A 24470-nucleotide genomic window follows, 5' to 3' on the forward strand; every position below is an offset into this window, starting at 1 on the left:
TATTTTGAATGGTTGTATAGAATAGGGTTATTTAGTAGGCAAAGGGGGCATCGATGGTGGGTTGGGTTTGGAAGTAAAAGTAACAAGCAAAATGAGTCATCTTGCAAAAAAAAAAAGAGGCAGGCTGGTTTAGCACACTCACCTCTGAAGCGGAAGTTGATAGGTTTCAGCAATCTGAGAGCATTGTCTAAACTGATATTTCCTTCGGATGAGGCATTAAAACTAAAGCTCCCCTGTACCAGCTATAAGTGGATGCCAAGAATTCTACTACTCAAAGAAAAGGAGAGTTCTCCCCAGCATCTTGAATTACACGGATCCCTCATCCAACACAAAAACAGATTAATTTATAATTCACCTCATTCATTTTTCCGCTGCTCTTAGGGTCTCATTGTGTGCAGTTTGGTTGCTGAATTTAGCTACAAAACAGCGACCGCTCAACAAAAATTAATTCAAAGCAAAGCAGAATATGAAAGGGACCGTTGTGCTGAAAAAAAGAGACGCGCTGACAAAGCTTTGTGTCTTGCACTCACCAGGACAGAATCGTAAGAATGCCAAATCTCGAAGAGATCAACAATTTATACTGCATAAGAAGAGAGTGCTAGTTGGCTGCCAAGTGACAACCAGCACCCTCCTCTCATGCAGTATAAATTGTTGTTGCCTTTGAGATTTGGTATTCTTACGATTCTGTCCTGATGAGTCCAAAACACAAAACTTCAACAGCACGTGCCTTTTTTTCAGAAAGGGACTGCATAAACGCAAGCTCTTCTGCAATGTATAACAAATCATGTGCGCTGCTGCATGTTTCAAATTATCCATCACTGAAATGCTGGGGTAGATCTTATGACTAAATACATGTTTAAAAAAAAACTGAGGGTGCCATAGGATAAACAAATGAATTAATGGCAAAGGCAATTTCTTTGAAGAAAATAAACACTACATTTTCTGCCTACAGTTTTTAAAATGTGCAATAAATAGCTTTAGGCTTTGTTTGTGCATTGTTGGAGGTCTCGTGTTTTGGATGGGTAAAGTTCTGGTATTGTTCACCGTGTTTCTTCACTTAACATGGTTCTTCAGGGAGTACAAGTTAAAAATTGGAGTAGGTGAGGGGGAAGTTTGCCAAATCTATAACTTTGACTCAAATTCATTGTTTTCTTCTTTTCCCCTCTTAACTAGGCCATGGGTGGATAAGCAATCTTCACTCACTAAAAACCAATACACCGGGTACTATTAGTGGCAGCTGTCTGTAATTAATTCCTTCAATTTTTAAGGCTTCAGTTAATCATATTTACACTGGAGGGAGGGAAATTATTAATAAAGGAACTTCTTCACCATCACATGTACCATTATACCTTATAGCATTTAACCACTCTCCCCACCACCCTATCTGAGGCCTTTTCTGTACCCCTACCCCGGTAACTTTTCCCTGGCTTAAAAACCATTACATCTCTAAGATTGTCCAGTTCCAGGGCAGGATTTTCCATTTTGGGTTGGGACCCCATGTAAGGGTCAAATGGGGGTCCCAATCCCAGAATGTGCGAGAAATAGTCACCCAGCAGTAATTTTTCCCCAACTGGTCAATCAGTAGTCAAAGGGCAGGCTCAGTAGGTTCTCAAAGGTGAGCGCAAGTAGAAGGCCCTCCAGCTCGGAAAGATCAGCAGCCTGCAGTTAAGCTAAGAGAGAGAGAGACAAAGAGTTCCTCAGCAGCCGGGGGCACCATTGTGAAAGAGGAAACCTCTCTTACAGAATGACTTGCAAATGCAAATGTGGCCAGGCAGATTGTTTGGAGGGGAGGGGGAGCGGGGGAGAGAGCCTCAAAGCTTGCCTGGAGTGCTGACTTCCAGCCTGCAGCCAAGAGGCTGCCTCCAGGCAGCTGGCCTATTCCCAGACATCTCAGGGGCATGCCTTTGACATTTGACCTCAGTAGGCCATTAACCTAACATACCTTGCAGGAAGCGGGGGATTAGGAAGAGGGGTGGTGATGGCAGTGATAGTAGCCCTCTCAAACCACATCCCACCTCCACAAAAATGACCCAAGGTCAGGCAGGGTGTCAGGAAACTAGAAAGTCAGCTGCAGCATGAATTTCCGCAACCACCCACCTCTGCATTAAATGCCATATGGGGCCAAATATCCTGTCCCTAAGTCACTGACCTGCAGGCTCCCAAGGTGTCTGCTTCTCTCCAGAGATGCTTCCTGACCTGCTGTCTTTATCACAAATCATACGCTTGGGTTATGTTTTTTCAATAAGTTACCTAGTTGGCATTCACAATTGCATTTATCACGATGCATCCTTTTTTTTGGTGAGGCAGGGGGTGGGGGGATTGAATAGGATGATTCAGACGTTATCTGATACCAGTAAATCCTGTCACAATGATGCAATTAACCTTCCAGTCAGGTAGAGAAATGAACCACTTTTGTTTAGTCGGCAATTTGTAAAGTACAAGGAGCTACTAAATGTTTCTTTTTTATTTATTCATGAATGTGGACATCACGGACAAGGTGCCAGCATTTGTTGCTCATCCTTAATTGCCCTTGAAAAGGTGGTGATGAGCTGCCACCTTGAATCGCTGCAGTCCATGTAGGTACACCCACTTTGCTGTTAGGGAGTTCCAGAACTTTGGCCTGTATATGGTACACACTGTTTGCCACTGTGCACTGCTATCTTTATAACGGTGTTAAAACTTCATAAAACCAATATCTTCTTGAAAGTTGACAATTTCATGTGTAATTTACATATGGCTCTTAACATTTTAGCCAATTTAATTAACAATAGTTTTACTTTCCAAGTTTTCATACTTAATGCAGAATAAAACACATATACTGAATTTCTCCTTGACTATATATTGCTAATTTTTCTTCATTCCATACAAGCTTTCAGTTTTTCACATAAGGCAACAGGTTGTATCGTTAACATGATGTACACAATTAGCAACTTAGTCTGAATGACTTAAACAGGAGTTTGCTTCACACGCAGCAGCATCAGTTCTATTTAAGACCTGAACAGCCTCTCGGAGAAGTAAGAGGATGTGGGTTTAAGTTTTGGGTCCAACTGATGAGCTGCGATCGTATCTGAAGGGCTGTCGTCGCATCTGACGCAAATCCCATGGGGAATGGCAGAGGTAATTCAACCCAGTCAACTCTGTTCTTCCATGATGCTGCTCTTTAAGTAGCTCGGAAAGTTGCTGGTCGGAAGCGTACAACGGTTGCAATGATATGAATCTCCCTGCTTCGGTATAAATGTCCCTGCGTCGGTATGAATTTCCTTTAAGTTCCCCTGTGTAGACTCGTGCCTTTCCCAAACCAAGTGACACAGCATTGTAAGAGGTGGACCTTTCCATTGCCAAATGCAATGGACATGACACTCTGAAATGGCTGGCTTTATTCAAGAACTTGCTGTGAATCAAATGTGGTAGACAGATTATTTGTAGAAAGACCACTGAAAGATGCAGGAAACTATTTCTGCTGCTTGGCAATGACGTCTCTTCCTGTAACTGGTGCAATCCCTCTGTACTGAAAACCACCTGGCACCACAACACCCCACTTCACATCATGCCTCATGTGAAATTCCTCCTTAGCTACCACAGTCAACAACTCAATGCGAATATAATCTGAAAACATGCAACCACTGATGGGCTGGAAAAGACGCACGAGTCCTTTCTGTTAGAATCACACAACTGTGATAGTTCATGCATCATGGCATGTACACTTCCTATACCACCTGAAAGCCATCTGATCTTCTGGAAGAGGCAATAAAACCAGATAAGACCATTATGAATTTTATACAAAACAATGTGAACACTGCTTTCTGTATCCATGACTGCATACAGCAAGTTCTTCCAGGATGCAATCTGTTTTTTTTCAAAATCCAAGTTGCATATAAGGCTCTGGTAGATTGAAGATTGCTTATTGATCATCTGTCTAATGTATATACATTCCAAATCTGACTCATTCCCAAAAATGTTTGCAAATCTCTTCGGGATCTTGACCTGGGACTGAACTTCAGCTCATTTAAATTCTGTTTTTTCAGCTGAGAGGCCAGATCCCAAAACAGCAGTGTAATTGCAAACCAAAACTACTGAACATGACCGTGGGTCCTTAGCTGTAGCTGAGATGGATCCAATGCTTTTACAAGCTACAGTTGAGGAATTCAATCAGTGCACACATAGTATAGGTTATTTGTTACTCAACTCATCAGGGATCAGGCAGAGTGCCAAATTTACATCCCAACCAACATAACTTTCAATGGATTTTATTGGAGAATAAAGGCTTGTGAGGTATGAAATCTGCCACCATATGTTGACACCCTGTGTCTTCAGCAAGGTTAATTGCATGCATTGTCTCATGGCAGAGTGTGCTGCTAAAAGGCTAAACAATCTAAGGACAGAACAAAAACAGAATTACCTGGAAAAACTCAGCAGGTCTGGCAGCATCGGCGGAGAAGAAAAGAGTTGATGTTTCGAGTCCTCATGACCATTCGACAGAACTTGAGTTCGAGTCCAAGAAAGAGTTGAAATATAAGCTGGTTTAAGGTGTGTGGGGGGGCGGAGAGAGAGAGAGGGGTGGAGGGGGTTCGTTTGGTTGTAGGGACAAACAAGCAGTGATGGAAGCAGATCATCAAAAGATGTCAACAACAATAGAACAAAAGAACACATAGGTGTTAAAGTTGGTGATATTATCTAATCGAATGTGCTAATTAAGAATGGATGGTAGGGCACTCAAGGTATAGCTCTAGTGGGGGTGGGGAGAGCATAAAAGATTTTAAAATATTTAAAAATAATGGAAATAGGTGGGAAAAGAAAAATCTATATAATTTATTAGAAAAAAAAGGAAGGGGGAAACAGAAAGGGGGTGGGGATGGGGGAGGGAGCTCAAGACCTAAAGTTGTTGAATTCAATATTCAGTCCGGAAGGCTGTAAAGTGCCTAGTCGGAAGATGAGGTGTTGGTCCTCCAGTTTGCGTTGGGCTTCACTGGAACAATGCAGCAAGCCAAGGACAGACATGTGGGCAAGAGAGCAGGGTGGAGTGTTAAAATGGCAAGCGACAGGGAGGTTTGGGTCATTCTTGCGGACAGACCGCAGGTGTTCTGCAAAGCGGTCGCCCAGTTTACGTTTGGCCTCTCCAATGTAGAGGAGACCACATTGGGAGCAACGAATGCAGTAGACTAAGTTGGGGGAAATGCAAGTGAAATGCTGCTTCACTTGAAAGGAGTGTTTGGGCCCTTGGACGGTGAGGAGAGAGGAAGTGAAGGGACAGGTGTTGCATCTTTTACGTGGGCATGGGGTGGTGCCATAGGAGGGGGTTGAGGAGTAGGGGGTGATGGAGGAGTGGACCAGGGTGTCCCGGAGGGAGCGATCCCTACGGAATGCCGATAGGGGGGGTGAAGGGAAGATGTGTTTGGTGGTGGCATCATGCTGGAGTTGGCGGAAATGGCGGAGGATGATCGTTTGAATGCGGAGGCTGGTGGGGTGATAAGTGAGGACAAGGGGGACCCTATCATGTTTCTGGGAGGGAGGAGAAGGCGTGAGGGCGGAAGCGCGGGAGATGGGCCGGACACGGTTGAGGGCCCTGTCAACAACTGTGGGTGGAAAACCTCAGTTAAGGAAGAAGGAGGACATGTCAGAGGAACTGTTTTTGAAGGTAGCATCATCGGAACAGATGCGACGGAGGCGAAGGAACTGAGAGAATGGGATGGAGTCCTTACAGGAAGTGGGGTGTGAGGAGCTGTAGTCGAGGTAGCTGTGGGAGTCGGTGGGTTTGTAATGGATATTGGTGGACAGTCTATCACCAGAGATTGAGACAGAGAGGTCAAGGAAGGGAAGGGAAGTGTCAGAGATGGACCACGTGAAAATGATGGAGGGGTGGAGATTGGAAGCAAAATTAATAAATTTTTCCAAGTCCCGATGAGAGCATGAAGCAGCACCGAAGTAATCATCGCTGTACTGGAGAAAGAGTTGTGGAAGGGGGCCGGAGTAGGACTGGAACAAGGAATGTTCCACATACCCCATAAAGAGACAGGCATAGCTGGGGCCCATGCGGGTACCCATAGCCACACCTTTTATTTGGAGGAAGTGAGAGGAGTTGAAGGAGAAATTGTTCAGCGTGAGAACAAGTTCAGCCAGACGGAGGAGAGTAGTGGTGGATGGGGATTGTGCTGAACTTGTTCTCACGCTGAACAATTTCTCCTTCAACTCCTCTTACTTCCTCCAAATAAAAGGTGTGGCTATGGGTACCCGCATGGGCCCCAGCTATGCCTGTCTCTTTATGGGGTATGTGGAACATTCCTTGTTCCAGTCCTACTCCGGCCCCCTTCCACAACTCTTTCTCCGGTACAGCGATGATTACTTCGGTGCTGCTTCATGCTCTCATCGGGACTTGGAAAAATTTATTAATTTTGCTTCCAATCTCCACCCCTCCATCATTTTCACGTGGTCCATCTCTGACACTTCCCTTCCCTTCCTTGACCTCTCTGTCTCAATCTCTGGTGATAGACTGTCCACCAATATCCATTACAAACCCACCGACTCCCACAGCTACCTCGACTACAGCTCCTCACACCCCGCTTCCTGTAAGGACGCCATCCCATTCTCTCAGTTCCTTCGCCTCCGTCGCATCTGTTCCGATGATGCTACCTTCAAAAACAGTTCCTCTGACATGTCCTCCTTCTTCCTTAACTGAGGTTTTCCACCCACGGTCGTTGACAGGGCCCTCAACCGTGTCCGGCCCATCTCCCGCGCATCCGCCCTCACACCTTCTCCTCCCTCCCAGAAACATGATAGGGTCCCCCTTGTCCTCACTTATCACCCCACCAGCCTCCGCATTCAAACGATCATCCTCCGCCATTTCCGCCAACTCCAGCATGATGCCACCACCAAACACATCTTCCCTTCACCCCCCCTATCAGCATTCCGTAGGGATCGCTCCCTCCGGGACACCCTGGTCCACTCCTCCATCACCCCCTACTCCTCAACCCCCTCCTATGGCACCACCCCATGCCCACGCAAAAGATGCAACACCTGCCCCTTCACTTCCTCTCTCCTCACCGTCCAAGGGCCCAAACACTCCTTTCAAGTGAAGCAGCATTTCACTTGCATTTCCCCCAACTTAGTCTACTGCATTCGTTGCTCCCAATGTGGTCTCCTCTACATTGGAGAGACCAAACGTAAACTGGGCGACCGCTTTGCAGAACACCTGCGGTCTGTCCGCAAGAATGACCCAAACCTCCCTGTCGCTTGCCATTTTAACACTCCACCCTGCTCTCTTGCCCACATGTTTGTCCTTGGCTTGCTGCATTGTTCCAGTGAAGCCCAACGCAAACTGGAGGAACAATACCTCATCTTCCAACTAGGCACTTTACAGCCTTCCGGACTGAATATTGAATTCAACAACTTCAGGTCTTGAGCTCCCTCCCCCATCCCCACCCCCTTTCTTTTTTTTCCAATAAATTATATAGATTTTTCTTTTCCCACCTATTTCCATTATTTTTAAATATTTTAAAATCTTTTATGCTCTCCCCACCCCCACTAGAGCTATACCTTGAATGCCCTACCATCCATTCTTAATTAGCACATTCGATTAGATAATATCACCAACTTTAACACCTATGTGTTCTTTTGTTCTATTGTTGTTGACATCTATCACTGCTTGTTTGTCCCTACAACCAAACCAACCCCCTCCACCTCTCTCTCTCTCTCTCTCTCTCTCTCCGCCCCCCTCCTCCACACACCTTAAACCAGCTTATATTTCAACTCTTTCTTGGACTCGAACTCAAGTTCTGTCGAAGGGTCATGAGGACTCGAAACATCAACTCTTTTCTTCTCCACCGATGCTGCCAGACCTGCTGAGTTTTTCCAGGTAATTCTGTTTTTGTTTTGGATTTCCAGCATCCGCAGTTTTTTTGTTTTTATTTATGTTTTAATCTAAGGACAGTGCTTACACATAATTACCACCCATAGCCAGAAAACATTCCAACCAAAGCATTATTCACCTGGTAAGTGAATGAGAACACTGATCATTTTCAGAATCTGCTAAATTCATTATAAAGCGGGTCTACTAAATCATAATTTGGTACCCAAGAAGACCCTGTTATTTTTGCATCAAAATATGCAAGTTCGTGTGCTACTGTTAATCTACAGTTTCAATTGAACACTTCTCGTTCGCCATAATGTTCAATTAATTTGTCTGTTGGTTTCTTGCTCGACCCACACTGAGCGTGTACAATCTTCCAGCTGGCAAAGTAATGAAAGGCACTTGACAACAAATAATGCACCCCAGGTAGCTGTTAATAGTTGTACATTATAACCATTAATTAAAGATTAATACACAAGATAAAATCACACGGAGTTAAGGGTAATATATTAGCTTGGATAGAGGATTGGCTAACCAACAGAAAGCAGAGAGTCAGGATAAATGAGTCTCGTTCTGGATGGCAAGCTGTAACTAGTGGGGTACCACAGGGTTCGGTCCTTGGGCCCCAACTATTAATGACTTGGATTCGGGGATAGAAGGTACTACAGCTAAATTTGCAGATGATACCAAAATAGGTGGGAAAGTAAGTTGCAATGAAGAAATAAGAAATTTACAAACGGATGTGGACAGGTTAGGTGAAAGGGCCAAAATTTGGTAGATGGAGTTTAACGTGGATAAGTGTGAGGTTATCCATTTTGGTCGGAGGAATAAAAAGGCGACTTATTATTTAAATGGAGAGAAACTTCAGAATGCTTCAGTGTGGAGGGATCTGGGTGTCCTTGTGCATGAATTGCTGAAAGCTAGTATGCAGGTACAGCAGGTAATAAGGAAGGCAAATGGAATTTTGGCATTTATTGCTAAAAGAATAGAGTATAAAAATAGGGAAGTGTTGTTGCAACTGTATAAGGCATTGGTGAGACTGCACCTGGAGTATTGTGCACAGTTTTGGTCCCCTTACTTGAGGAAGGATGTAGTTGCATTGGAGGTGGTTCAGAGGAGGTTCACTAAATTGATTCCAGAGATGCGGGGCTTGTCTCATGAGGAGAAATTAAGCAGTTTAGGCCTACATTCGCCAGAGTTTAGAAGGATGAGAGGAGATCTAATTGAGGTATATAAGATGCTAAAGGGGGTAGACAAAGTAGGCGTGCAGTGGATGTTTCCCCCCGTGGGGCATTCTAGAATGAGAGGCCATAGTTTTAGGCTAAAGGTGGTAGATTTAAATCAGAGATGAGGAGGAATTACTTTTCTCAAAGGGTCGTGAATCTGTGGAATTCACTACCTCAGAGCGCAGTGGATGCCAGGACGCTGAATAAATTTAATGAGGAGATAGACAGATTTTTAATTAGTAATGGGTCGCAAGGTTATGGGGAGAGGGCGAGAAATTGGAGTTGAGACTGAAATGAGATCAGCCATGATGGTATTGAATGGTGGGGCAGGCTCAAGGGGCTGAATTGCCTATTCCTGCTCCTAGTTCTTATGTTCATTGTCTCACCTACAATTACCTCAATATACACTCTAGTTCACAGGAAACACAAAGGCTTGCTTGTGGAAAAGGCTCATGACATAATGTATTCAAAGAGAATATCTAGCTTTAAAAGGAACAAAAACGTGGTGGGAGCCTTCACTTCATCATTGGGAACAGATAGAACGGACAGAGAGAAATTAGTTCTGGTGGTTGGAGAGTCTAGGGCTAGGGGACATAACCTAAAATTAAAGCCAGTCATTTCAGGAACCAAGTTAGGAAACATGCCAACACACAAAGGGTGATGGCAGTCTGGAACTCTCTTCCCAAACACTAACGGATGCTAGATTAATTGTTCATTTTAATTCTGAAATTTATAGATTTCTGCTAACTAAAGGTATTGAGGGATATGGGGCAATAGCGAGAAGATGGGTTTAGGTCTCGGATCAGCCATGATCTTATCGAATGAAGGAACAAGTTTGAGGGGTAAAATGCTGTAATCCTCTTCCCATTCTGCTGCACCTCTTAGCAGTACACCAAGAATGGCATGGGCAGTGCCTAGAAACACACTTCAGTACATCCATACCTGATGTATGCAATAGATTACTCAGAAGGGTTGGGTATGCTCATTTGAGCATGCATTATTTTCCTCAAACAAGCTCAAACCAGGGAAATAAACACACCAATGGCTATTAACTGATTCATAATCAGCTGGTGGCCAAACTACTATTTGTGTCTACAAATGGTTATGTCCCAAGTTAAAGTCACGCACAGAGATGAACTCGGTTGTTATATCCACAAGCACAATTTAATGTATTTATTACACCGGCAATGATGAGGCATCAATCTGAACCCCAATGGGACTGCGCACCAGACCTCTGCTGATAAATCTCAAGCAATTACAAAAGCTTTAGAATACAGCATTGGGACAAGGGAAATTCTGCACAAAATTTATAGGTATCTAACTGACTAATCGTAAAACAAGGGCTAAAAGGTACTTTCCCTCACCCCCCAATGAAGCAAATGTGCAGCTTGATACAGGAAAAAAAACTAGTAGCCAACAATCATGATCCTTTACTTTGTCCAACTCACACATATTTAAACACCATCATTTCCTTCAAGTATAAAAGATTTCAATAAGGGTTCCAAACTCAATGAGTGTGTATTTCTTTATGGGTTTCCCCCAACTCCCTGTCATGACTTCAGCAGAAGAGTCACAGAAATTCCAGTAAAAACAGCATAAACACCATTTTAGGGCAGCCATGGCACTTCTATCTAAGCTACATTTACCGCCAATGATTACTGCAAACTTTCGTCAACAATGTTTCAAAGAGGCATGTTATGTTTATCCTTTCAAGAAGCATCTGGGGCATGGCTCAATTTCTCAAACCTCTTATTCTGAAAACTCAGTTATAAGGCACGCTATTGGATACCAAGAAACTTTATCTGCAGTTGTTGTAATACCTTAAGTACAAACTTAAGACTGATTTCATGGAACCATGCTGCTTTTTTGAAATATGCTTGAACCCCTCGTCCTGCCCCTGCTCTACATAGGCTTGATATGAGTGAACCATTCATTTGGAGTAAACATCTAAACACCACTGGAAAAAGGTTACCCTTTTAAGAGGCACACAAAAGATATGGTCAAATTTTATATTTTCTGCCAGCTTTCGGAGGAACAATTAGGTTATCGCTGAAAAAAAGACATTTTGTCAAAGCTTTTTGACTTGCACTCTTCAGGACAAACGCGAGAATACCAATGTCAGGGGAAGCAATAGAGTCCAATTGTCAACCAATCAGCACTCTCTTCTCATACAGTATAAAGCTGTTGCTTTCCCTGACATTGGCATCCTTGCGATTGCCCTGATGAGTGCAAGGCAAAAAGCTTCGACAAAATGTCCTTTTACAGCGATTCCCAGGTTCTGTACGACCAAACGACAATTTGAATAATTAGGTTCTTTAAATATGACCAAAGCCTGAGCTTACATAAAAGTCGATCAAAGTAGCCATTTGAATTCTCAAAGCAATGAGTGAAACACAGACTCGGATATAACTTTTTGCTATTCATTCCTCACCTGCCTTTGGAAACATTCCTCTGACCGGTGCTTTCAACTTTCAACAGCTGCTCCTTACCTGGGGGATGGGGAAGTGAGTGGCATATTGAAGGTGTCGAGGGTGCTCGTATGTGCATGGGAAGATCAGCTCTTTCTCCTTCTCTTTCCTGATTGGCTTTTCATCTTTTGTGGCACTTTGTTCTAAGGAAGGATTTGCATTATGGTCACAGGTCAAAGAATCCCCAGGCATTGGAGAGAAAATCTATAAATCAAACATTCAAACAAGGGAATTAGGACATTTAAAGATCTAAAATGTAAGTAACCAATACAAAGGATGCATTTTTACATATTTTTTATTCTTTCATGGGATCTGGACATCACTGACAAGGACAGCAGGTTGCCCATCCCTAATTGCCACTGAACTGAGTGGCTTGCTAGGTCATTTTAGAAGGCAGTTACGGGTCAACTACATTGCTGTGGGTCTGGAGTCATATGTAGGCCAGGTAAGGATGGCAGATCTGCTTCCCTATACGACATTAGTGAACCAGATCGGTTTTTACAACAATCGATGATAGTTTCACAACCATTACTGAGGCTAGCTTTACACTCCAAACTTATTAATTGAATTTTAATTCCACTAGCCGTCGTGATGGGATTTGAGCCCATGTCGTCACAGAATTCACCTGAGCCTCTGGATTACTAGCCCAGTGACATTAGCACTACGCCACCATCCTCCCATGTCATACTTTATAGACGGCTGTCAACAATAATTCAACTTTGTACCTATTGCCTGGATTATTTGAGTAATAAAGTTTAAATTGAGAAAAATTACCATGTGCTCATTACAAAGCAGCATGTAGTCACCCCAAAATACTGCAGAGGAAATGAGTTAATTGGTTATTGGCCATCCCTAGTTTCCCTGGGAAGGTGATCTCCACGCAGCAATTTTCATAGCACTTAGTAGATTGCTCGGCTCAATTTGGAGTGGAATCATGTTGACATGAGAGTGGAATCACAAGTAGGCCAAGCCAGGGTAACGGCAGCGAATAATAAAAGGCCAATAAAACCTGTAATTGTAAACAGCTCCATCCCCAGCCAAAAGTAAGTCAGGACAGATTAACATTCAACAAAGTTTTCAAAACTTATACAAGAAAGATATTTCAGAATACAACAGCCGCCTGCAGTAAGCAGATACTTTTTTCCCCTGTAACAAGAAGCTTAATGGCCCAGTGAGTCTATCTGTGCTCACAGTTATTGATATGTAAGTAGGACAGCAACTTGCAGCAACCAAAACCTGCACAATTAAACAGAGAAATCTGGAAGTTGCTGGGCATATTGCCCTGCTCTTCTAGAAGCTTCAATATGACAGTAACTCATCAAGAGATTCAGCTTTGAAAGACACAATGTGAAGTTACTGTATGGATGTGATACGTACACACTAAAGCCACCAGAGAAAGTTAGGCTTTGTCCAAGTTTTAACACTTTTAACAGCTTGATGAGTCTTAATTACATATAAACAACTTCTCTGGCGCTGAAAGCTAACTTCTGAGGGCCGACTCTGATTTATTCACAATTTAATTATTGCTGTAGATTTTTTGGAAATTTATTTTTTCCATTCTGTCTCAATTCTATTTACCTTCCCCTTCTCTATTTCACTTGCTGTACCTCATTTGACATCAAACTAAATAGCCTAACTTGCACTTCTCAGTTCAGTCCCTGCATTCCTCATTAATGATTCTTCAATCTGACTGGTTAAGGAGATGCACAGGAGATACTTGCCTGACTCAGACAGACCCTACAGAGGGCTAATCACAGCAAATTCAAGTGAAAATTCCCATAGCAAGTCTTTGGGCAATGGACCCACTGAGATCTGGTCTATTACTATTAAATGGATTAAGCTACATTTATGTCTCAATACAAGGAATTTTGATCAATTGTTTTTGCAATCGGATATGAGAGTTCAATAATCCACAGTCAAACATTCTGATGAATATTGTTCTGCTTTCAATTGGGTTGTTCTCACATTAAGTAAACTTACTGTCACAAGTTCTACTGAAGTGCTTATTTTTAAATTTAAGATAATTCACATTACTGGAAATTCCAATTGTGCAATGGGGTTATGAGGTTTAGGAAACACATTTTAAAACAAAAGTTTAGAGAAAATTTGTAGCTAAATTCCACGTGGAACATAATTAGTTGGAAAATTACGGTATTCTTTTGGGGGGGGGGGGAGAAAAAATTCCGACAGCTTAACGTTTCAGCTCTTTTTTTAAACTCAAGGGTTATGTTATTCACAGAACACAAAATTACTCACGATTCTGATTTGAGTTATTCCTCCATATCCTCAGTAAATCAGCTAAACTGACACCAAGACCTCTCCCTCTGCGCAGCATCGGTATGTTCAGTTCCCTCTCAGGCCAATCATAAGCTTTTCATTTTCCTTCTCAACATCTGTGTCGTTCCCCTTGTAATTCAGATATCCAGAAAAAAATTCCGGGTACTTCATAGCTCGATCGTGCAACCTGACCCTTCAAAACAACTACCACAGGGGAAAGAGGGCAAAGGGTTTGGAACAAGAATTTTCAACCTACCGCGAACTCGGGTCCAAAGTCTGCTTTGAAGTCATTCTTATCCACTTCATCAAATAAATTTGCAGGTCCCGAATCCGTGTCCATGTGCTCTCCAAGTCCGTGATCCTAAAATTTGAAAGTTACTTTTGTTCAAAGCTCACACAGTCAAAAGCTCCAAAAACAATTTGTGAGGACAGTGCTGGTTTTAACTCCTGCTGCCTTAGAAAGGTCTTTATGTTACAAACATGGCATACTGAGGGCGATTAGTATATTAACACACTCTGTTTCATTCCCCTTTCGCGCACAGGATCTGGGTTTTTTTTCTTTCTGATGTACATCAGTTTTTTTTTTTAAAAGTTCACAAAGGCTCACTAGAATCCAGGGAGAAGTTGGTTTACTGGCAGTATTGCCATACAATGGATGGAATTTGACATCCACTCTCCAGCTCTCACTGGGAGCTGGCTGGCAGGTGGGGAGCGTAATACTGGATGCCACGGCAAGAACATACACTATCGGTGGCGCAGTCTCAATCAATGGGTGGGAATCAGAAAGCTTTCCGATTAAATCTGGAGTCAGGCAGGGCTGCCCTCTCTCCCCTGTCCTTTTTGTGTGTTGCATAGAAAGCTTTGCTGAGTCCATCAGGAAGGGCATAAGAGAAGTGACGATCCCAGGCAGCGGAGGCACTCAGGTCAAAGCCTCCCTGTACATGGACGATGTCGCCGTCTTCTGCTCGGATCCGCTGTCGGTGCGCAGACTGATCCACATCTGCGACCAGTTCGAACTGGCCTCGGGAGCCAAGGGTAAATCATGGGAAGAGCGAGGCCATGTTCTTTGGGAACTGGGCTGACTGATCCTTTGTCCCCTTCACTGTCAGGGCTGACGGCCTGAAGGTGCTGGGGAAATGGTTCGGAGGGACCAGGGCATGCGTTAGAAACTGGAAGGAGCGAGTGTCTATGGTGGAAAGAAAACTGGGCATGTGGGAGCAACGCTCCCTCTCCTTTGCATGTAAGAACCTGGTCATCAGGTGTGAGGCATTCTTGGTGTTGCTGTACATGGCGCAGGTCTGGCCCATTCCACACTCCTGCGCGATGCATCTTTCGCTTGATCTGGAGGTTGAAAATGGATCGTGTCCGCAGGGACGCGATGTACAAGCCTCTAGATAAAGGGAGAAAAAATCGTGCCCAACATCACCCTCATCTTGATGGCCACCTTTGTGTGTAGCTGCATCAAGCTGTGCGTAGACCCTTGGTACACAAACACGAAGTGTCACTACATGCTGAGGTTCTACCTGCCCCCTGTGTTGCGAAGGATGGGTCTGGCCACGCTGCCGCGGAACGTTCCAAGTAGTTGGACCGTGCCGTACCACCTGTCCCTCGTGGAAAAATTTATGCAGAGAAACAGCTTTGACCACAAGTCCATCAGGCAGTGGTCAACACTTAATGTCTTAAGAGGCCCTGCAGGAAAAGGAGAGGGAAGATCCTGTCGGACGGTTCCCCAAGCAGACTGTCAAAGTCATTTGGCAGAATGCCTCATCGCCAGAACTTTCCAACAAGCACCAAGACGTAGCTTGGCTGGTGGTGAGAAAGGCCCTCCCCATCAGATCCTTCCAACACGTCAGGAGTCTCACCCCCTCTGCACGTTGCCCTCGAGGTGGCTGTGGTGGGGATGAGACCATTGTTCACCTCCTTGTGGATTGTGCCTTTGCAAAGAAGGTCTGGAGAGAGATGCAGTGGTTTTTGTCAAGGTTCATCCCAAGCGGTGCTGTGACACAGGACTCTGTGCTCTACGGGCTGTTCCCAGGGGGACACACCGAGACAAACATCAACTGTAGCATCAACTCGGTGAAAGATGCTCTTTGGTCTGCCTGAAACTTGCTGCTCTTCCAGTGCAAAGAATTGTCCCTGACCGAAGGTTGCAGGCTGGCACATTCCAAGGTCCAGGACTACGTGCTTGGGACAGCAGCCGCAAAGGCGCAATAGGGAAAGGCCTTTCTGCCATAGTCCACCAAGGGGCTGGGAAAGGTATAGAACCCTCGGTGCATTACCGCTGACAATGAATGTATGAATTGAATACTAAATGTATTATAATTGTATTGTAGCACCTCCGAGTGCAACATGATGTATATTGATAACTCCAATACCTTTGCACTGTCTGACTGTCTGTAATAACCATATTGAAATGATTGTAATATACATTGATTGTACTGAAGCACCTCGTGTGAAAGTTGAATCTGATTGCACTGTGATGGCGATTTAGAAATGTTTCGTAATGTTCTTTCAGTTATTTCATGAATAAAGTATATTTTTCAAACAAAAAAGAACACCAGACCTATCACTTATCCACCTCCGCTGGTATTTTACCAGCAGCAGGGAAGATTTTGGGTTTCCCATGGGCCAATTGAGGTCCTTAGAGGGCAGAGGGCATCCTGGCCAAGTAGCAAAACCATCAGGTGAAACCTGACGGCCTTGTCGCCGGCTTGGGGGGGGGTGCAGGGCAGGTGGAGTGAGCTCTCTTCTGTTCAGTCACCCTGTCCAACAAAGGCTCCCACGCAAGGTAGTCACTTCAATTCCCTACCTCCCTCTCACCAGCCCCCCCTCCCCCACTGCATGTTCCCATGCGGCCCCCCCCCCACCCCACACCACCCCACCACCCCCACCACCACCACCACCACCACCACCCAGCTCTCTGGAATCCGCATCCCCTCATCTGAGCCTGTTAGCCTGGCCTTGACAAAACCCTGGATCAAATCGGGTGCCCTGAAACATGACTCCTCTTGTTGGGGACTCTCTGTGGTCATTAGCAGGGGCCACCGATCCCACTGGCATTGCCGGGACGGGAGCACTACCGGCCATTTGATTGGCCAGTGGTTCCTGGAGACGAGACTTCCCCCTAAATGGTGCAGGATGTACCACACTGAGCCAATTAATGACCCTGATGGCTGTAAAAATGCTGCAGTGCAACACTGCCAAGCAGAGGTAGGCTTACGCCTGACTTATAACCCAAGCAGCAGGACCAACGCCTCCGTGTAAAGTTCCTTCCAATGCTTTGCAGAAGTCTTAAAATTATTACAAGCTATCAAAGAGTGATTTATATCAAATTTTGACACAGCAGGGAAAAAGAAGGCGCTTGCGGGAGTGGTGCACAGGCCCCTTAATTGTAACTCCACAATCGGACAGATTTTAAAACAAGAGATAATTGGAGCTTGCCTGAAAGGGATGTCAGTAACCATGGGGGCTTTTAATCTACACATAGACTGGAAAAATCAGACGTGCAAAGGTAGCATAGATGAGGAGTTCATAGAATATCTTTGGGATAGTTCCTTAGAACAGCACGTTCTGGAGCTAACCAGACAGCATAGAACCATAGAAAAGTTACAGCACAGAAGGAGGCCATTCGGCCCATCTTGTTCATGCCAGTCCGAGGACACCCAGGTGCCCTTTCTAACCCACCTTCCTGCACCCGGCCCATAGCCCTGCAACTTACAGCACTTAAGGTGCAGATCCAGGTACTTTTTAAAAGAGTTTAAAGTTTCTGCCTCTACCACCAACTTCGGCAGCGAATTCCAGACACCCACTACCCTCTGCGTAAAAAAGTTCTTCCTCATGTCCCCCCTACACCTTCTGCCACTTCTCTTGAATCTATGTCCCCTGGTTCTAGAATTCTCCATCAAGGGAAACAATTTTATCCTGTCCACTCTATCTGTTCCCCTCATAATTTTGTACACCTCAATCAAGTCACCTCTCAGCCTTCTTCGTTCTAAGGAAAATAACCCCAACCTATCCAATCTCTCTTCGTAGCTACACTTTTCTAACCCTGGCAACATTCTTGTAAACCTCCTCTGCACTCTTTCCAGAGCTATTATGTCCTTCCTGTAATGTGGTGACCAGAACTGCACACAACACTCCAGCTGTGACCTCACTAGTGTTTTATACGATTCCAACATTATATCCTTACTTTTATATTCTATACCTCTGCCAATGAGGGAGAGCATTCCATATGCCTTCTTTACAACCTTGTCTATTTGAACTGCTGCCTTCAGGGACCTGCAGGCTATACCAGACCTGGGGAAGAATTTTCTGCCCTTCGGGCAGGTTGGGCCAGAGCAGGTACGCAGCCGACGGCTGACTGCGATCAGCTGGGCACCGCCATTTTGTATGGGCGGGCCAATTAAGGCCCGACCAGCGTGACATGTATCCGGAAGCACTGGGCGCTCCCTGTGCCGGCGGGGGTGAGAAGGGAGAGTCGGGATCTGCGCTCTATTAAGCTGGGGTTGAGGTTACATTCAGATCAGTCATGAGCATATTGAATGGCGGAGCAGACTTGAGGGGCCAAGTGGCCTACTCCTGCTCCTAATTCATGTGCTCGTATATGTTCTTTTTAAAAAGAATGCCTTTTTTTTTTAAAACTGATAAAATGTCCCCCCATCCTTCCGCCCAAGATGGCGATAATCGTAGCCGAATGTTACCAGCTATTTAATTTTATTCCTCTGGTCAAAATTTCTGATGCATCAAGATGAGAAATAGTATTTTACATGTTACCCACTAGTGCTCCCCAGAGAATATACATTATTCAATTGCTTTTATGGTAAATAATTCATGATAATACAATAACACATAGCACACGCAGTCAGAATTACAGTGCTGCAGGAAAACATGCACAAATCCTTTCAAAGTAAAGCAATTTTGAAAATTCTGTAATGTATTCACACACTGCATGACCAACAAACAAAAAAAAACAGCTTGTGAAAAACCAAGTCTACCATGCTGGAAACATCACCTGAGCTGCAATTTAATCGTCATTGACCTTGTAATTCAACACTCAGAGAATTATCAAGACCGCGTTCTAATCTGCCAACAGAAGTTCTGTTTTTATTAAAGGCTATCATTGATCATTAGTAGACAGCAGAGTATAAGAGTAATATATTTGGCTCAACTGAATTCAATCTGAGAACTCCTATTTCTCCATTTGTATGAAATTTGTTAATTCCAGTTTATCAATTAGATGAAATATAATGGGCAGTACTGAAAGAATGACTGTGCATTTATATAGTGGCTTTCATGCCCTCTGCGCTTTCAAAAGTGCTTTACAGCTAATCAATTACTGCTGAATTGTAGTCACATATCGTTATGGTGTCAGCTGTGACTCATTGGTAACACTCAGTCTGAGGCAAATGGTTCTACTCCATAGATTTAAGCACGTAAACTAAGCTGACACTCCAGTGCAATTCTGAAGGAGGACTGCACTGTCAGAGGTGTTGTCTTTCGGATGAGCTGAAGGCCCTGTGCACCCTCTGAGTTGGACATAAGAGACCTCATGGCACTTTTAGAAGAAGCGCAGGGGCATTTTCCCTAGTGTCCTGGTCAATATTTACCCTTTAAATATTTATCCCTCATCACTAAAAACTGAAGATCATTAATGCATTGATGCTCAGGGGACCGTGGCAAATTCACTTTTCAATGAATTGTCCGTTTAGTTGTCAGTCTTAATCATAAACAAATTATAGTCAACAGAAAATGTTAACGTTGTAAATTTATCTGTGAATTTTTTTCACATCCAATTTGTGCCATCAATTGTTCTGGCAGCAAATTTTTGTCTGACCAGTTTTGTAATACATAAATATATATATATATATATATATATATACATACACATACACACACACACACTTTTATTTATATATTATATATATAGACACATACACACACACACATATATATAATATATACTCACACTTATTTATATATAATATATACACACTTATTTATATATTGTATATATTTGGACACATATACACACAAATATAATATATAATAAATATATGCCCACACTTATTTATATATAATATATATACACACACTTTTATTTTTTTATATATATATATACACACAGATATATATATATATCATAAAAATTGAGTAACTATCTAAGCCTAGTCAAATCTAGCAAACTGACAGATTCTGCCATTTATTTCAGCAACCAATCCTTATGATTTGTCAACATCATGAAAAGGAGCTAATTCAAATGGGAAAGATGTTTGGAAAACCAGGTGATACATGTAAGCAGCTTTCCTAGTTCTGCTGTCTGAACAATTAAACAATGCCTTTTCCTACCACTCTGCATGATCCAGTAAAATAAGAATCACACAATCCTGTACAAACAAGGTTATAGCTTTTTAAAATGTATTTATTTTCAGGGTTATGACTCAAGGGAGCAAGATCGATTTATTGCCCATTCTTTAGACTGGAAGGTGGTGTTGGACCTTCTGGTAACACTAGTCCTTGCCAATAATGGTGTGTCCACAATGGTAATAGGTAATGAATTCTAGGACCTTAACCCAGCTACAATTAAGGAACGTCAATAGTTGTTCGAGTCAAGTTGGCAAAAAAAATGCTTCCTTCCCTGAACCAAGAAAATATTTACACAGCCCTAAATGTTAGGAACCATGGCTCTTATTTCTGGTAACTTGGGAGGTAACTTCTGGTAACTTTGGCAACAGCAGCTTTTTGAAAACAAATTCTTGGAGCGGGATCATCGGAACACCACGATCTACAAATCCCTTAGCTGAGGATGACAGCCAGAGCGAGCGAGGGAAGAGAGCAGTTGAGAGAGAGGGCAGGTGAGGATAGGGCAAGGAGGGCGAAGGTGAGGGCAGAGTGGGCGAGAGGGGACAGCCCCCCACGTCCGGTGAATCGCTTAGAAAAGGGGCAGATACTGAAGAAGCAGCTAGGGTGAAGAAGCATGTTCTCCTGCCTTGACACGTCATAACCATCCAAAGTCGCACTAAGGTTTACATTTCTCAGCATTACCCACCACAGAGATATGTTATAATTGCATGCCAAATAATATATTCACAAGGCCTGAAGGTATGAATCATCAGAAAACTTATATTACTCTCATTAACTATCACTGACTGCCAACTTATGCCGTTGTTAAATTGAGCCTATGTTCTCAACTGAATTACTGACTTGCCTCCAGCCATTCATTAGATAGATCCTGGCTGAACTATACAGAACTAATCAAACAAAAGGGACGACAGACTGGAAATCACTGGATGCTGAGGTAGTTAATATAGGAAAGGCATCAAGAGCACAGCCGCATACCAAACAGATTTTTATAAAATGGGCATGTTAATGACACTACGACTCCCAACACCCTGCCCTCTGCAAGGAGCAATACTTTACCTCCAGCTTTACACCATGAAGGCTGTCATCATGCTCCTTTGAGTAGTTTTCCTCCGAATTGTCTACAGTCGGTGATCGAGGTCTTGCTGCAGTGGTGACTGAGGTGAGGTCCCCACGGGATATGAGTGTGCACATGTACGCATCATGCGAGAAGACATCATGGCGGATGAACTCACAGAATAGCAGCACGAGATTCACAAACTCTGCTTTCTCATTTTCATTATTCAGGTCAGCTAGTACACATACACACAAACCCAGAAAGTGAGTACCCAAACTCATTGCATAATAGCAGTTTATGTAAATGAAACATCAGTAAAAATTCATCCATGTAACCCACATTGAACAAGCATGAACTTCACAAGCTACTACAACCTTAACATTTTTCAACTTTCGTACTTTTGGAATTTCACTCATAGCCAACTAGAACAGGTTAATAATAGCAAAATACTGCAGATGCTGGAAAACCGAAATAAAAACAGAATATGCTGGAAAATACTCAGGAGATCATGCAGCATCCATGATGAGGGAAACAGAGTTAATGTTTCTGGTCAGTGACATTTCATCAGAACTGGAGAAAGTTCAAGAATTAAGAGGATTTTAAGCAGGTACAGAGCTAGGGGGAAAAATGGGTGAGGAAGGAATGAATAAAGGGAAGTGTAATGACCATATCCAGTGTAAATTGCTGTGCAAACCAAATCCCAGAGGGAAACTTGGCTTAGGGGCCACAACCTTTTTTTTTGTATTCTGAAACCAAGACGACAACATCCCAATCTCATCAGTAAAGGGTTCAGTAACATTTTAGGGATTTTAAAAATTAAAAGTAAAAATTTTATTTAAAAAAAGAAAACTTGAGCACACAAGATTACAGTCACACAATTAAGGTTAATCTTACAAAACATTCCCCCAAATCTCTCTACTTGGTCAAACCCACAAACAACCACTTTCCAGGCAACACTCATCCAATAATATTACAAAAGGCAAACAGCTATAGCTTCAATAAAGTTGTACCACATGACCTTTACCCGCTTCCATTCTGTAGTGGAATTCATTTCAGAACAAAACTGCTTGCTGCAGCCCAAGACTTTTCTGGCTTGACTGGATAGGTGATTCAAACTGCATCCTCACCCTGTCCAAAGCTCCAGCTATCTCAACAGCTCAAACAGCTCCAGCTACCTCCAGCCATCTCCAGCTCAACAGCTATCTCTTCCTCATCAGCTACATACAGTAACTCTAATATACATTTTTCTCCCTTTTATCTCAGTCCAATTGTTCTCACACAGCCCTTTGAAACTCAAACACTTCCAAATATAAGATCTTTCACATTTCCATCTTGTCTTTGCTTTTGGGTTAATAAAATATCATATCCCCACTACTTGCTTACGTATGGACTCCTGCAAAATGCAAACATTTTCTTGTCACCTCTGACTCCTCTTTGATATTCAAACAAACTCAACTTATCTAAAAATGCAAATGTTAGATCTACCTATTTACTTGTACCTCAAACTTATCACCCCTATCCTTTCATGTTTCCAACCCAACTCCCATCAAGCGCTTCCCAGCTTAATTAAATCACACACACACACACACACACACACACACACAGAGAGACACAGGCACCCAGCCTTCTTTACAGAATAACACTATAGTCCACCGAAAATATTTTTTAAAAGCATCCATTCTCACAGGAAGGGCCGAAATATAGTGGAAGACAGGGGTGATTAAATGACAAAAGGGATGATGTTGCAAAGCAAAGTGGGTGGTAATAGATCAAGGTCAAGAAACAAAAGATGCACCTAGGAGAGGCAGAACTACTACCAGTCACCTGGTCAGGCAAAATGGAAGCAGTGGCCATGATCTAAAGTTGTTGAATTCAATGTTGAAGGCTGTAAAGTGCCTTACCGAAAGACAAGGTGCTGTTCCTTAAGCTTGCTTTGAGCTTCAATGGAACAGTTTGGGAGGCCAAGGGCAGAGAGGTCAGAGTGGGAGTGGAAAGATGAACTCAAGGTTAATGTTTCCCAAGCAGGGGAGAGCAGAAATAGAAACATGCTCATTTAAAAAAAAAAATAATCAAACAACAAAACTAGAGTTGGAGTCCAATTAATGCAACTCAAGTCCTCTGTTCAGCATAGGGCACAAAAACAAATTTTGTCCAGATAAGAATGAAGAAGATCTCGAGAAGGTCACAGCAGGATTTGTCAGTAATACTTATAAACCGTTGTGTCGGTTCAACCTCCCGTGTGCCTTGCCAACATCAAGATACCAGTTAATGCTGGGGGTATAGATCCACATGTGGCAACCCTTGGGTACCTCTCCCAGGTGAAACTGTATTAGGTATAATAACACAGAAAGTACCTGTAAACCTCAGCAAGCCAGGAAGCAGCTGTGGAGAGCAACAAGATTAATATTTCACATTGGAAAATAAGTTTCCAGCATTTTCACATCCATGGCATTCTGCTTTCATAATGAAAAAAGCTGATTTCCTAAAGGATGTGTATGTTCTCCTCTTCCTCCCGAAATGTTCAAACTAAGCAAACAACACTGTTTGTTTAAATCTATTATGTCTGCAATATCTGGTGTAGATCTATTCTTCAAATAAGGAAACGAGAATGAACAACATCTGATTGAAGTTACTGATGCTCCTGAAAATAATCAAGAAGCACCGACTTTAGGGGCTGAATCTTCAGCTCAGCAAGCGATGGTGGGGCCCGCTTGCCGAGGCGTAAAATGACACGGGGTAACATTGGGCGCGTGTCCCGGCTTCACCGCGCTTCATTTAGACTTTCAGATCGGCGGGCACGCAGCCGAATTGACTGTGCACCTGCCGAACTGTCAAAGGCCTGTTGAGGCCATTAATTAACTAATTAAGCCTATTGAGAAAGCTGCCCGTCCAACCTTAAGGTTGGTGGGCAGGTGGGTGAAGATCCCAGGCGGCCTTCGCATTTTTCATGGAACCTCATCCACAGGTGGGATGAGGTTTCATGAAAAGGTTTACAAATTAAATACATTTTTTCATTAAAGTTCATTGACATGTCCCAGCTCATGCGACACTGTCACATGGGGGGACATGTCTTTTTTTCTTTTTATTAAAATTTTTGGAACTTAAGCTAATCTCCCCGAGGCCTTATTTGGCCCGCCCACATAAAATGGCAGCGCGGATCCGCACAACCGCCCCCCCCCCCACCCCCCACCCCACAATGGTGGTGGGGGGGTGGGGGGGAGTTCTATCCTAGATGATATTTT

At 43.4% G+C, this 24470-nt stretch overlaps 1 protein-coding gene across 1 annotated transcript in view; it reads right to left on the reverse strand.

The window, feature by feature from the left end:
- Positions 1–24470, reverse strand: part of LOC121270800 (mediator of RNA polymerase II transcription subunit 12-like protein) — a 604195-nt gene that overhangs the window by 420391 nt on the left and 159334 nt on the right. The window contains exons 13-15 of the mRNA XM_041176240.1: positions 21231–21463; positions 14071–14175; positions 11559–11741 (exon numbers count right to left, since the gene is read on the reverse strand). Coding sequence (XP_041032174.1) covers positions 11559–11741; positions 14071–14175; positions 21231–21463 — 521 coding nt within the window. The remainder of the gene's footprint in view (positions 1–11558; positions 11742–14070; positions 14176–21230; positions 21464–24470) is intronic.

This window comes from Carcharodon carcharias, chromosome 2, assembly GCF_017639515.1.
Source record: "Carcharodon carcharias isolate sCarCar2 chromosome 2, sCarCar2.pri, whole genome shotgun sequence".
Classification (NCBI taxonomy): Eukaryota; Metazoa; Chordata; class Chondrichthyes; order Lamniformes; family Lamnidae; genus Carcharodon; species Carcharodon carcharias.